Source organism: Molothrus aeneus, chromosome 18 (assembly GCF_037042795.1).
Source record: "Molothrus aeneus isolate 106 chromosome 18, BPBGC_Maene_1.0, whole genome shotgun sequence".
Classification (NCBI taxonomy): domain Eukaryota; kingdom Metazoa; phylum Chordata; class Aves; order Passeriformes; family Icteridae; genus Molothrus; species Molothrus aeneus.
Window position 1 is genome coordinate 117503 of NC_089663.1, and position 15343 is coordinate 132845.

Sequence of the window (15343 nt, forward strand, 5' to 3'; positions counted from 1 at the left end):
TACAGCAGGCTCAACTCTTGTACCATATACAATGCTCTGACCACCCACCCTTTATTTTTTCTGCTGCATTCAGGTACTGACCTCAACCCTCCTACCCTGCCTGGGCAAGAGGGTCAGGATTACACCTCACTGCTCAGGTCCCTCAGTTGAAGGGTCACCAATCTAGGGGTGGGGTGCCCTGCCATCCTCCCTGCCCCAGAGCATACCAGGAAAGGACAGTGAGTTTCCTCTTTCCTGAGCCCTCCTATTTCTTTCCCCTTGCTTTTGATACTCAGGGATGGCAGCCACAGCTCCTTGAGAGGCTTCTCAGTCCCTCTGCCTGCTCTGGCTGTGGTCCCCAGCTCCATGCTGTCATGCCAACAGCCATGCTCAGTGCCATCCTTTGACTTGAGGACCAGCCCCCAAGCAGCTCCCAGCTGCTGCACAGCACATCTTCCTCCCCAAGGCAGCACTGCTTGGGTGTCATCAACGCACTGTGTGGGGCCAAGCTGGTGTCTGCTCTACAACCCGATGCTGGTGGCCCTGCTCACAGAGGGTACCTCCCCTGGCATGTGTCTTCCCGTGTAGATGCTTGGCCTTGGAGCTCACATGCGGAGGGCCCCAGCGTCTTAGAATCTTTTTGAGCTGCTGTGCAGGTACAAGCACAGCCCTGGTCATCATGGTACAGCTGCTGGAAAAGCAAAGCTGTGAGCATCACTGTAACCCGGCAGCACCAACATCCACTGCCCCTGCCCTGCAGCCTGGTTGTGGCACAGCAGAGCAGGGGCCAATGCTTGCACTACTGGTTTCCTGCCCCACCCAGGCCCTGGCCTCTTGACTTCTGCACTTACCTGTGCTGTGACCCCCTGCCTGGGCTGCAGGCAGCAGGCAGCTCTAGCACAAAGCAGTCCATGGTGATGTGGTCAGCCAGGACACCCAAGTCCATGTTGCTGCAGTCCCTTGCCCTGTGGAGGCACCGTGCCAGCCTGCAGGCACAGGAGGGCGCATGTCACCAGGTGCTGGCCAGGGCAAGCATCCCACCTCCTCTGATCCCCAACTGTATGCACACAGTGGCCTTTTCCTCCTGGACTCACACCTGCGTGTGCAGTTGCAGTGGAAGAGTGTCTGGCTGTCCACGTTGTGCAGCTGGTACCTCATCTCATGGGGTGCAATCTGGTGCTCACACTTACCCAGGTGCTTTGTGCACCTGCACCCCCTGCCCGGGCCTGAGGACAGTGGGGAGGTAATGGGCACCCCCAGCACATGACCCCACCAACCTGAGGCCTTGGGCCACCCCAGCTGTGGTGTGCACATGCTGCCCACAGTACCAGCTCACCCTGCTGCCTGTGCCCCTTCACAGCTGGTACGGGGGTGGCTCCACACTGCGCTGTGGCTGGGCTGGGTCCAAGGCTGCCACACCGAGGATGTGCTGAGATTCCAGCTCCTTGCTCTGGTCCAACCAAATCCTGTCCTGACACTGTCGATGCTGTTGCACGGCCAGGCTCTAGCCCCCACTGCACTGCTGGGTGCCTGGTTGTGAGCTCAGCCTTGTCCCTGGCTGACGCAGGGGTACCTGGGCCCTGTGGCTGCTGGGCTGTCTTATGTCTCCGTGCCTGGCGGTGCCCAGGCTTTGCCCTCAGTTCCTGTCGAAACCGCTTACGCCCTGTTCTAGAGAAATTCCTTCCCTTGCTCGGGGGCTGCACAGTGGGGCTGCCCCTCTCCTCTGCTGGTAGGCTGGGGTGGTACTGATTCTGCTGCACCATCCTGGCCAGAGGCACTACTCCATAACGCTCACACCTGGGGACACCACGTGTTGTGAGGTCCTGCACACCAACCAAGTCAGTGCCCGAGGAGACAGCCGGGCAGGAAACGCTGAGGGCCGGGGCACCCCCGGGAACTCACCCGCCCCACCAGTGCCACTGGATGCACTCCTCGCTCTCTTCCAGCACAAAGCACGGTACCTCCAACAAGTTGAAGAATGTGACGCCGATGATGTTGGAAACGGTGTCGTTGATGGCGAGCAGGCACTGCCGGAACCTGAGGGCAGGGGACCGGTGAGGAGGGCGGGCTCCCCAAGCTCCCCGTTTCCTCACACCCTGGGCTCACCTGGTGTCGCAATCGCAGTGGGACACGGTGTGCAGGCGATAGTTGCGGATGCCGTAACTGAACTGCAGTGCCGTGATCTGCGCCCAGCACTGGTCATGCTCCCGACAGCACCGGTCGGGGCCGCGGAAGAGCCCTGCGGAGGCGCCGATGAGCCGGAGCGAGACCGAGTGCTCCCGCCGCCCCCCGCCGCTCCGTACCCAGCTCGCTCCAGTTCCCCGCCGAGTTCCCCGCGCCGCACCACAGCGTTCCTGGCAGCGTCCAGCCCCGGCGGCGGCGGCGGCGTTGCGGTCCCGGCGACACGGGGTCGGTGCAGGCAGCACGACGCCGCCACAGCGCGGACAGGGCCCCACGCAGCGCAGCTCCGGGCGCGGCAGGCGGGCGTTGCACGCAGGCGGCACGGAAGGCACGGGCGAGGCGCGGATCGCGGCGGGCCCAGCAGGCGCGGAGGCGGCCGGGGGCAGCCCAGATGCTCTCGACCAGCGCGGGTCCGGTGGCGGTGCCGGCGCTAAGGAACGCCACGTACCGCGCGCCGCCCGCGCCCGCCGCCTCCCGCGCGCACACGGGCCCGCCGAGCCAAGCGCGTGCGCATGCGCACAGTGCCGCACAGGCCAGAACCGCGTGCGCCCACATCGCGCGCGCCACTCCACCCCCGCCCCCCCCCAACCGCACCCGGCTTTAACCCCGCGCCCGACGGCGAGCACAGCGCTGATTGGCCCGCGCCGCGCAGGCCCCGCCCCGCCCCGCCCCGGGGAGAGCGGCGGGATGCAGCCGGAGTTCCCGACCCTGGCTCCTCATCCCGCGTACCGCCCCCGTCCAGCGCACCCGCCATTTCCGGGCACTCCCCATCCCGGGCACCCCCTGCTACACGCACCCCACCACACGCGCTCTCTCCCTGGGCACTCACGAGTGTGCTCTCACGTGCACGACCCTGGATGCAGGTGTGTGCAGATGTGCACTGGTGCCTGCACGCTCACCTTGAACGCAAGTGTACACACTCGTGTGTGAGTGTATGCCCATGTGCAGTGCGTGCCCAACCATCTGTGTGCCCTGCACAGGCTGTAGCCATGTCCCTGCTCAAGTGTCCACTGTGTGCAGTCAGGACACAGAGCACTGTCCTCTCCAGCCCAGCAGAAGCTGCCCGTGGCCCAGGATCACACTGTTTGAGAGCTGAGGATCCCTGAGACGGAGCCACCACAGCCCCCAGGGCAACTCCTCCTGTGACCTGTACTGAGGCGTGACTCTCACAGTACAAAGGTGTTCCTTGATATTCAAAGGAACCTGTCATGTCCTAGTTTGTGCTTATTGCATTTTGTTCCAGTACTGGACATCACTGGGAAGAGACAAACTCTCATCTCCTTGCACCCTCCCTGCCTGTGTATTAGCAGGATCCCTCAAAATTCCTTTGCTCCAGCCTTGGCAGACCCTGCTCCTGCAGCCACTCCACACAGTACAGGCGCTCCAGTTGCTCCACCACCATCATGACCCTTTGCTGGACTCACCCCAGCATGTCTGTGTCTTGCCCAGGTAATCCCAGCTGGAGCAGCACAGCCTCCCCACTGGTGCTCCCTGCCTGGCTTTGCCTGGTGCCATGAGGACACATCCCTGGCTTCTGCTCAGCTGGTGCCCAGCAGGATCCCAAGGATCCCTGTGGAGCTGCTTTCCAGCTGGTGCCACAATTTATGCTGGTACAATATTCCCCTGTGAATCAGGATCTCCCTACCCTGGAAATACCTTGGGAGGGTAGCTGGGCTGTGGGACAGAGCTTACCCTCCACCTATCCCAGAGCCCCAGTGCCCCAGGGAAGTGTTGTTTAGGGTGGCTAGTGAGTCTGGGAATCCTGCTGCATCACTGCTGCATCCCAAAAGGATGCTGGCCCCACTCTGGAGAATTGGCCCACTGAAGTCCAGATGCACCTCCCTGCCTGAAGGGGGAATGAAGGGAAGGGAAGGGAAGGGAAGGGAAGGGAAGGGAAGGGAAGGGAAGGGAAGGGAAGGGAAGGGAAGGGAAGGGAAGGGAAGGGAAGGGAAGGGAAGGGAAGGGAAGGGAAGGGAAGGGAAGGGAAGGGAAGGTTCCTCTGGTGTGTTTTTTTCTTCCATGGCTAGTCTAGAGTCATGTCTGTGTCCAGGCTGATGCTCTGCCCTGCTGGGGTTCTGGGGGGGGGGGGCAGGGGAGATGGTCTGTGGATCCCCATGTGCTCTAACCCTAACTGGGAGACACTGATGGATGGTGCTTGGCAGTGTAGGCTTATCTCACCTTATCAGGATTTCCCTGACAGCAATGCACTGCAGAAAGGGCAGAGTCCACCTTATGGCTATGATAGGGCTGCCATGTGCCACCCATGACATCACCCCACATGTCACATGTCCTGGGAGCTGTGTTCATGAAGCTGGATGAGGGCTGGCAGAACTGGCATGCCAAGGCTGGAGAAGGGCTCTGCTCAGGGGTGCCCCAGATGTGGGAGAACCAGCTTTCCACCCACAGGGATCCACAGAGCCCTCCTGCCATGGGCTCTGCCACACTGTGCTGTGTTCCTGTCCCAGTGCCCCCGGGGCTGCCCTGTGCATGCCTTGTGACCCCTCATGCCCAGCACCCTGGGGCTGCCCTGTGCCTGGGTTGTGTTGTCAGCCCTGTGGGGCCCCACAGGGAGGGATCCATGGGGCAGCACAGGACAGCCTTGGCTGACAAGTGAATGACTGTGTGAGAGACAGAAAACCCAGTTTGGGTTTATCTGGAAGATAACAGGGGATAAGGAGGGACGCCTAATGCTCTGGCCTTCAACGCCCAAGCAACTAGTGGCTTACAGGGCTGGCTCTGCAGCAGATCTCCCCACTGTGTAATCATGCAGCTACTGCCCTGCTGCTAGCTACTGGCACAAGGCTGGTGTCTGGCTGGATAGTGAGGACATGGGGCTGAGCCCTGGGCTGCCCAACTCGACAGGCAGCACTGCCAACCCTGCAGCCAGCTCCGCTGACGTGGCTCAAGGCTGTAGACAAGGCCAGCGTGCGGCTAAGCTCCCAAGGACTCAGGGCTGAGCCTGCAGTGGGGGAGAACTGAGCTCTGGTGAAGATGCCAGCAGTCATGGTCCATGCAGGGAGTGGGTCCCCTGCATGGACCATGGGTCAGCAAGAGTGCAGAAATGGGCTGGTGAAGCAATTCTTTCCCCCTTCTTCTGCACGCTATGTTCCATTTGGGGCTCCCCAGTACAAGAAAGATCCAATACTGGAGTGAGGCTAGTAAAGGCTGCTGAGCTGGTCAGGACTGGAGCTAGGCTTACTTGGGCTGAAGAAGAGGAGAAATCAGGCTTCATCTGCCCTGAACTCTGAGTCATGGCTGGACTAATTTCTTCTCCTTTTGCACTCCCCAGGCCAGCATGGGCATTGGGGTGATGCCTCCTATGGAGACATCCTGCAGGCAGCAGCTGGATGAACAGACTGTGTGAGTGGCTGCCAGACCTGGAGCCTCATCCGTATCTCAGTGCTGACACACCCCCAGATGTCCCCATGTCCAGCCTTGCCCTTCACCCCACCCAGCAGCAGCACTGGCTCCCCATTGTATGTGTATCATGCATGCTGCTGGCCTGCTCGTGTCACCTGGGGACAGGCACCCTTGGAGGAGATGCACAGCTCTGCCTTCTGGAAAAGGAATTGCTGCAGCACTGGATACAAGCCCATCTGCTTTTTACTGATCTAAGCTGGAATTTACAGCTTTGTGGAAAGGAGCAATAGAGCATCCAGGGCATCCATGGCTCTGAACATGAAAGGCAGAACAGGGAAACAACTTCATGAGAGAAAATGTCTTGTGAAGGTTGGAAGACAAAATTCAAGTTGGAATGAGTAAAGGAGTTATTTCACGCCTGACTTGAGATTATCAGTTCAAGTATTTTGCAGACCCAGGGAGACCCTTGAGGGCTCCTGTGGACTCTGGCATGCATCCACATGTCTCTCCACCCTATGCTGGTTGGTGGGCACTCCCCAGGCTGGCAGCCAACACAACCACCACCTGTCTGCCTAGGAAACGAAGAGCCTGGGTCAAGCTGTGGTCACCTGTGACATCTTGGTCCCATCTGGATCCCATCCCCTTGTGGCACCAAGACTCCACACAAGTGCTACCCTCTCCCACTTGTGTGACTTGGGACCCTCATCACACAGCAGCCAGAAGTGCCCCAGCCTGCTGTATCAGGCTACTCAGGCTTTCCATCAGCCTAATGGAGATGGGAACACTGGGATGTGGTGGGAGTAAGGCATTTTTGCTGCTTTCGTGGCATTTGCCTGCTACCCTGTGTGACCAGAGGCCAGGGTGGTGGGCTTAACTCACCTGCACCCAGCAGTCCTGGCTCTAGGGAGAGCACTGGTTCAGGTTGGGGTGGCACTGGTGCCCATGGGTGCACAGGCCACCCTGGGCAAAGACAGCCCGTGTGCCTGGCCCCAGCCTCTGTGAAGGCTGTGCTGGTTGTCATCATGTAGCATCTGCCCAGACTTCTTCAAGGAAAGAGACATCCCTCTAGGATATATTGTCTAATTTTATAGGGGGAAGGGACTACAGGGGCAGACTTTTCTTCTCTTTTGCCTGATTCTCATTGCAGAAGCAGAGCTGGCTCCACCAGCTCTTTTCAGTATGAGGCTGGGCTGTAGGGACAATGGAGGTGGTCAGGCTCTACACATCTGTGGGTCCTGCAGCTCACAGGAGCCATCTCCTGCTCTGGGTCCTCAGCCACAGCTGCAGCCTCCTCAAGGTCTTTTCCAAGAGTCATAGAGCATCCTGAAGGCCCTGGGCAGCCTTGTCTGGGTGACCCTGATTGAGCCAGGGACTAGAAAACCTCCACCTTCAGCAAGGAGTTGCACCTTGCTTCCAGCAGTAAATAACCAGCCTTGTCTATAGGAAAATACAAGGAGAGTATTTTCTCCAAGACTTAAGGAACACAAAGAAAACCACCCCAAAACTAGCACAAGGCACAGAGGTTCCTTGTGAGAGGATGGTACTTTCCTCCTGCTGATGGTAGGAGGAAATTCCTACCATTTTCTGTTTTCCCTTAGTCCCTAGGCATTTCTCCATGCCATTGTGATCAATGCACCTGGTTTTACTGCCCTGGTGAACATGTCCCTTTAAATTATGGGAACTACCCAGGAGGAAGCAGCTCTGAAAGGAGTAGTACCTGACTGGTGCATATCACTGCACTCGAGGTGAAGGTCAGGTAAGTGATGAATCAGCAGGAGCTGGGTTTACCAAGAGCAAGAGGAGCAGCAACTCAGAGCAGGGACCCCCTTCCCAGCATGCTTGGCGGCTTGGCAGGAGCTGTGGGCTAGCACTCTGGGGAGAGGAAAGTTCATGGGGTTGAGGCATTTCTGGAAAGCCCAGTTACTTTTCTTTCAATGTCCAAGGAAAACTGTGGGCTGGTATTATCACCTCTTTGGAAATGAGATTAAGGGACCAAAGCAGCTTGACAAGAGAAAAAATTCCCACATGCTTCAGATTTCCTTTGTGTGCAACAGCTGTGACTGAGCTCTGCCTGTGACAAATGCTGGGAAGGTTTGGGTGCCCGCAGCAGGAAGTGTGTACGGCACTGGGTGAATCATTTACTGCAAAGTCAGGTGAACAAGCCACAGCTCGTGTGTGCTTGTTACTCCCAGGTGGCAGAGCAGGGCCCTGCACACAGCCAGCTCCACCCCGAGCACCCCATGGGGACTGGCAGGGCTGCAGCCTGTGCACCCTGGCCGGCAGCCTCCACACCATGTCCACATCACTGTATGGCTCAGCAAAGGGGTATGAGTGCAGGTCAAGCTTAAAAACTTGATGATTCCTCCTTGAACTCCCCACATCTCCCAGTAAAGCCAGTTTCCCTGTTTTTGGTAAAGGAAGCAGCTAATGTCAGATGGCCTTGGGCCTCAGTGAATTTCTCCTTCCCACTGGAGCTGAGTCTGGTGCAACTGAGTCTGGACTTCTCCTGGCTTAGTTCAATGAAATTGCTGTCCTGGCTGTCATTTGTAGTCCAGCCTAGACACAAGGCAGGAATTCCAGCAATTTCTACAGAGGGCAAGCCTCAGGAACAGTCACACCACAGAGACTCTGCAGATGTCAGCCAGCAGCAGGACGAGGCCAGCTGTATCCCAGGCTGTTAAAGGTTGTCAGTAGTAACAAAGAAGGGTAGTTACACAGAGCAGCAATTCATGGAGTGAGTCCAGGAGACATGGCATGCTGCTGACACAAGGGATTCTGCAAAGGCAACTGGGACTTGGGAACTTCCTTGTCCCCTGGCCAAAGATGGTACCCCGGGCCTGTGCTGCTGTTGTCATGACCCACTGGTCAGGGGAATGATGTTCAGCATAAATTCTCACCAGGTTGAACAAATCCACTGGTCACATGTCAGGAACTCCTATGTTTCATTGTACAGTCACCGTAACTCTGGCAACCAGCCCACTACTTAGACTCAAAAGGTGTTGGCCAACAAACCTGTAAATTCTTATAACACACTTCCACAGGATGCTGCCTTACAAGCCACAACACATTTCCATAAACTTCCCACTTGCACAACAAAGTTCAGTACAGAGTATGGGGTGGAATATGGTAAGTGTGCTTTGCCCAGGAGAGGAATAAACACAGAAGAGGGAGAAAGAGAACAAAGGTTATAATCAGTTTGTAGATCCCATCTTGGTCTTGCCGTATGGGTGGTCCAGAGCTGGGGTTGTGAGACAAAGAAAGTGAAAAAGAAAGGGAGGGAAAAGAGAATGAGTGGGCCCGATCCACTTTATTTTCTAGTTAACCCGGTAGAAGCTTTTTTGTAAACTTGACTCTTTGTGCTTTTTTGTTCATGCATGCACAGCCAGCCATTTCAGCCCTCCTGCAGGAAGTGCGTTGGAGGAGGAACTGAGCATGAAACTCAGGGCGGAGCAGGAAATCGGCTAAGAATGCACTGCCCAACCTCCACGGGACTCTCTCCTACAGTCTTATCTTTCCTGTTGTAAATCAGAATGATTGAGACAAAACATGCCTATGCCTGATCCAGTACAGCCATCAGGAATGGTGACTCTGCAGAAGCACCTAAGTTTTGTGAGCAGCAGGAGCCCAGGGAGCCCAGCAGATTGGGGAGTGGATCTGGTCTAGAAAATCACCAAGTTAATTAGCAAATCCAGCTGCTCTTCCAGAAATCCGTCCCTGGAGCATCCCCGAAGAAAGAGCAGTGCTGGTCAGGAGGCTCCACGTTTTTGGTTTTGGATACTCACAGCACCTACAACTTTGCTTTAATTCATCCTTGTGTCCATGTCAGTCATTTTGGAGCACCAGAACAGCTTCACAGGCTCTCAAGTTTCAGACTGCCTCTACCATGTGGCCACACCACATGCACAGTTACCTCATGATGCATTCTTGAGGCTGATAGTCATCTTTCCTGTGCCCTGTGGCCAGAGGTTCTCCAGGAAAGGAAAAGGGCAGATTTTCATCAATTTCTTTTGGATTCACATCATGGTCAAAGCAGAACTGGCCGTTTTTCTTGGAAAGCACAAATTAAAACACAGGAGGAATCCCTCAAGCGTTGCCATGCACCTCCACCTGCAAAGACGTACTTCAGGGTTATGCAGGGACATAGGCTTTCTGAGTTCTATTGCAGGAACACAGAAGCTGTGAGCAGATTTGATTCCACTCACATTCCAGTTAGTGATGATGTAACCTATCAGGTCCTCAAACTGAGGATCCGAGGTGATGACTGAGGTACAAACCACAGCCCTGGCAGAGAGTGCTCCGCTTTCACTGCAGGCATGTCCTGGCAGCAAGTGGTGACTCCTTCCTGGTAGAGCGTCCCTCCAGAAGCCTTACCAAGTCGGCCACATTCTGCACAGGGCAGAAACCCCCGAGGTGACCTCATACGTGGAGATTTTCGGAACTGGAGTTCCCTTGCCAGCCTGGCAGAGGGAGGAGAGGCAGAGGGATGGAAGCCACAGCTGGACTCCCGGCCCTGCCACAGCAGGGAATCCACCGCCAGAAGTGGCTCCAAGGCCCGCAGTCGCGCGGTCGTGCTCAGACCTGCGGGAGAAGCGAAAACCCCCTGGGCACCTGTGCCAGTCTGTCCAGGGGACAGCACTCCCTCTCCGCCGAGACAAGGCTTCCTCCTGACCACGAAATGGCGATGAGCTACTGCCCGAGCTGGGCCCGGCCGAACGCGGCCGAACCGCTGGAGACGCTCGATGCCGTCGTGCAGCGCCCCCTGCGGGCCGGGAGGCTCCTGCAGCCGCCGGCGCTGCTGAGGGAGCGGGAGGGAAGTGCGGCCCGGGGCAGAGCTGGCTCCCTGTCCCTGCGGGGTACGGGAGCTCCTGGCGGCACGGACTCTCCGCTGAGTTTGGATCGCTGTGGTCGCTGTGTGGGAGCCCAGCAGCTCTGCATTCTGCCAGGGAATGGCACCCAGCCATGCTGTCGCGTCAGAGCTGAAGGCCCTGCTTTGAGAAAAGGGGCTTGGAGCAAAGACCTCGAGAGGTCCCTTCCAAGCTAATCCACTTACTTTGTGAAGAAGCTGTTTGGAAACACAGAACCTACCTGGTGGATTGTCAGAGTTGCAGAGAGATGAGCAAATCTCTGCCTATGTGCACCAAAATTCCTGCAAGCTGGACAGTTTTTCTTTCCACACGGGTTTTTTGCAGCCACTGCTTTGAACCTTCCAGCAATACACTTCCTGCTTGTCCTTTGTTCTCCAATTGCCTCACCAAGTGCCTTATCCTGCTGCATGTCCTCCACCGGCTCAGCAGTTGGAAAAGCTGGATGGACTGTGGAAAGAGGCCATGAGGGGAATCCACAGCCTGCCCCCAGCAGGCTGGGGACAATGGACAGACTGTTTGCTTGGAAGCCAGAGTGTCTCTTTGCCCCAAATTCACTGTACCATGTGCTGAACTGCCTTGGAGATGGGCCACCTGCCCTTTGGTTAGAGAGCTGGTGCCACCTCTTCCATCTTGCTCTTCTGTCTTGCCCTGCCTTTTTGACACAAGCAGGACTCCAAAGGTGGCTAGTTCAGGTACAAAGATCAAGGGACATTCAAGAAACTAATTAGCATTGCTGTCAGAGGTGGAAAATCTACCTTATAAACAGCCCCAGCTTCCTGTCGTGTCCCAGATGGGTGCTGGGATGGCCAGAGGCTTGGGGCTCCTTCTGGACTGATAGTGAGGGTTTCTCCTCTGCAGATAATGCTCAGAGCCCCAGGGTAAGGATTGGTGGGGAGGGAGGCAACATCAGGTGGTCTGAGGACTAATCAAAAGCACTGTGGTTTGAAAGGGCTTTGGGAGTACAGACAAGTCCAGGATTGAGCAGAACATTCCTTTGTCATCCTGCATCCCAGATACCAGGAGGCCCCTTCTGAGAGACTGAACTGTGAAGGGATGATGACTCAAAACATTCTTCCATTTGTGGAGATGCTAGGGTGCTTTGTCAAAAGGGAGGAGGAGAGCTTTTGGATGTGTAATGGCCAGTCTCTGATCTGAAAAGGCCAAGTCTGTCTTGAGGCCTTTGGGTGATGAGATCTTCTTACTCTTGTCAGATTACTGTAGATAACAACAAAAATGACTGCATACCTACTTGCCTGTACTGTGAGAAACAACAGCTCACTTTCTAAAATTTTAAAGATTTATTAAACTTTAGCAAAAAAAATACAACAAAAGGACCAAATAACGAAAAATTACAGCGCTGGGAGACCCACCATGACTACCAGCCACGTGGCTTATCTTCAGAATGGATGCTCTGCCTTTTATATCTCTGGCCTCTCCTAGAGCCTTGTCAGTCGACTCCTTCCTTGCCATCCCGTGGTGGAGATCACTTTCTTACATTCTGATTGGAGGTCAGGTGTTACCACAGTAACAAGCCCACCCTCCCAAATGTTTGGAATACCCAGGCAATTCTGTGATAACAATACTGGGGGGAACACATTGCAGAAACATAACTATACATCTATAAAACTTCTCTTAACATATCTATAATGTTCACCCCTTAGTTGTGAGAGCAAACTATCTCATTACTCATCCATAACACTGTGCAATCACATTTTTCTACAATAAACCCTACTTGTGTATATTTACCCAGCACCAGTCATTCAGTGTCATTTCACTCTAATCTGCTCCAAAGAATCTAGTAACAAGAACCTGGGTTACCATTACCTTTGGGGATAGGTTGTAACAGCCCTGGTCCAAAGACAGCTCTTGCTGAATAAATAAATCTATCATGGAGAAGATATCTCTCAGTCATTTTCCTCCCAGCACCTTACTAGTGGGGCCAAGGGGTAAAATTACAAGTCAGCAGGAAATAAAAAGATGGAGAAAAGAAAGAAGAGGGAAATGAGATTAGCGTTTAAAAATTTGGAAGTTTCTGAGGTTGAGAATGACAGAAGGACAGACCTTTACAATTGCTACTTTAAAAATTATTATTATTATTATTATTATTATTATTATTATTATTATTATTATTATTATTATTATTATTATTATTATTATTATTATTATTATTTTATTTCTCCACTTTTATTTTTCCTTTCACCAACTGCAGTCTCTGTTTTCCAAGAGGAGGACACGCAAGGCTATGGTATGGTACCTGCTTCCATCATTTTTGGTTCACAGCCTGAAGAGATAATTGTATTTGCAGCCCGAGGCAGAAGCAAAAGAAACAGCACAGTTGGTCCACTTGGAAAGGGAGAAAGAGCTTTCATGAACTTCCAGTGGTAACAGGGGCTCACAGTAGGAAGAGATGGGATGGAGTTAAGCTGCAGGCTGTGGGATGTGCCTGCAGAAGCACATGGCAGCACAGAGAGGCTTTTCTCTGCCTCACCTTAGGAGGAGGAGGAGGTGCCACATGGCAGAGTCCTGCAGAGAGGAGCCTGCTGGAAGCTGACAGGTGAACAGCACAGGATCACCCCATAGAAGGATATTTATTTATTTATCCTGTGTTGCTGATGTGGCAACACGGGATAGGTCACATAGCGAGAATTACCATGTAAGGAAACACCGTGCCTTGAAAAAGTGTATAAAGCCAGCTCATTTCTTTGAATAAAGGATTCAGATTCCCTGCCCATCTGGGTGTGTGTTGTGGTCATTACAGCTCACTGCCAATCTGGCAGCACAAATGGCTTCTGGAAAGACAGCATTGTTTATTTTCAAAGATACCCTTGAGGCTGTGCTGCTGGCACACATTTATTGTGTTCTGGAAGTGTAACAAAGGCATGTCCTGAACACCAGAGGGCTGGACGTGGCCAGTTGCTGTGTTATGACTGTGGCAGAGGGGCCAGGGGTGGGAACTGTGTAAATTTTCTGCCTCTAGACAGTTGTAGTGGTTACTTTAACTTTGATGTGTGAAATTCTTTTTGTTGATGCAAGTGAAGTTTGTGAAGAGTGTGTAATGAATATTTATATTAATGCTAATTACCTTAGCTAAGAGCTGAGAACAGTTCCATCTCTTTCTAACAGAAGTCTTTTTTGGAATCTGAGGTGTCTCTGAAGCTTTTCTTTTATGCTAGACTGGGGAAGACAGTCCTGGACAAGATCTTTGGACACAGTTGTTTGTCTACCTGGGTAAAGCTTTAGTCAAGATGTTCTTCACCTCTGCATTTCTAAACATGTAGATGAAGGGGTTTAGCAGTGGTGTTACAATTGTTTTTAAGATGGTGACTGTTTTGGTCAGTTCCAATGAAGAAGCTATGATGGATGGCTTGACATGAAGGAAGATGGTGGAGCAGTATCAAATAATTACTATAATGAGATGGGAAGAACAAGTGGAGGAGGATCTTCACTGGCCTTGAGCAGGTGGGGTGATCTACAGTGGAGATGATAGAAATAAAGGAGTTCAAGGTAATGACACAGAAGCCGAGGATGACAATGTTTTAGGTGGGAAATGCAAGATGTGGCCGGGGTGTGTATTCTACTGCCATCTGTTAAGACATGGGGCAGTTTTCTTCTTTGTTAATACGGCCACCTGTTAAAACCAGGTGGGGCAGCTTTCTTTATCTCTCCCCCAGCCAATCCTCCCTCCAGGAGATCTCTGCTGTCCATGGCCACTGAGTGTCCCTGCAGGGCTGATCCAATTCCATCATCCCATGGGGAGATGCTCTGCCCAGGGCAGGAGCCAAGCATTCCTACCTGGATCCAATGTGAGCCTGGCACAGCACAGCAGCCTTTGCCCAGTGCATTGCCAGAGGAGCAGCTTTCTGCTGCCCTGCATTGCCAGAGGGAGCCCAGGCCCATCTCCAGCAGCCCTGGAGCTGCAGAGGAAAACTCCCCCCTTGTGCAGGATCCCTGCTCCAGCAGAACCACAGCTGGCACTGCAGGAGGGCTGAGCCCCCATGGGATGGGGCTCTGCCACCCCCTGACACACAGGGGACAGGGCATGGTCTGACTCTGGCAGTGGGGTTTTTTTTGTTGTTTGTATTATTGTATTTGTATTTTTAATTTTCCCAGTAAAGAACTGTTATTCCTATTCCCATATCTTTGCCTGAGAGCCTATTAATTTCAAAATTATAATAATGCGGGAGGCAGGGGTTTACATTTTCCATTTCAAGGGAGGCTCCTACTTTCCTTAAGTGGACACCTGGCTTTTCAAACCAAGACAATACTACATAGGGTGGTGGAGTTGATGCTACGTACTCACAAGCACAGTAATGCAGAGGTTGCCCATGACTCAGGACATACATAGAGAGGAAGAAGACAAACAGGAATACTTGCAGGTGTTGAGAATCAGAGAATCCAACCAGGATAAACTCCTTCACTTGGGTTGAGTTCTGTTGCACATCCAGCCTGAAACAGCAAACCCTAGACTGCAGAGGCTGGGCATGTAGGAAGCAGAGGCAACTGTGGAGAAACCTGACTCACTCTCCCTTGGTCTCAAGGGGAACCGGGCCAGCTTACATTCAGAGAATAAATGTCACAGAGGCTGATACCTGCTCCAGCCTATCATGGCTTTGGCACTTTCATATGAGATGGGACAGGGATGCCTTCTTCATCCGAGCTGGTCATAGTCAAGGGAGAGAAATGGGCACTTCCAGGCTGCAGCTGGTTCCCCAACAAACCCTTTCCTGCTGCTGGCTAATGAATCATGTCTCAGCCTGGATCTCTGCTCACCAACTATGAAGAGACATCACGAACTGTCTCAGATGGAGAAACTTGTGATGGAGATAAATCAGCTCTTGATGTCTGTAATGGGCTGGGCAGAACCTGAGCAAGTTCAACATCTGCTCTCTAACATACCAGGGTAAAGAAATTAGGAGAGAAAAAATTCTCTGTATTTAACAATGACTGTTCTCCCCCAG

The 15343-nt window shown here is 53.6% G+C and overlaps 1 protein-coding gene across 1 annotated transcript; it reads right to left on the minus strand.

Annotated features, from left to right (window-relative positions):
• Positions 1-32: 32 nt before the first annotated feature.
• On the minus strand, positions 33-2715 carry PLA2G3 (phospholipase A2 group III). The gene is made up of 7 exons (XM_066561924.1): positions 2283-2715; positions 2086-2218; positions 1882-2016; positions 1316-1776; positions 1076-1205; positions 831-965; positions 33-667 (listed from the first exon to the last, which is right to left on the minus strand). The coding sequence occupies exons 1-7, from the start codon at positions 2713-2715 to the stop codon at positions 466-468; spliced, it is 1629 nt and encodes a 542-aa protein (XP_066418021.1). The 3' UTR covers positions 33-465.
• Positions 2716-15343: the final 12628 nt, after the last annotated feature.

What these genes read in the sequence shown, in the direction of transcription:
- PLA2G3 (XM_066561924.1), bottom strand. Translation starts at nt 2,715, where the DNA reads ATGTGGGCGCACGCGGTTCTGGCCTGTGCGGCACTGTGCGCATGCGCA. An exon ending in CACTGCAACTGCACACGCAG is followed by an intron (nt 966 to 1,075) that starts GTGTGAGTCCAG and finishes CTGTGCCTGCAG; the next exon opens with GCTGGCACGGTGCCTCCACA. An exon ending in GGCAGGGGGTCACAGCACAG is followed by an intron (nt 668 to 830) that starts GTAAGTGCAGAA and finishes CTTTTCCAGCAG; the next exon opens with CTGTACCATGATGACCAGGG.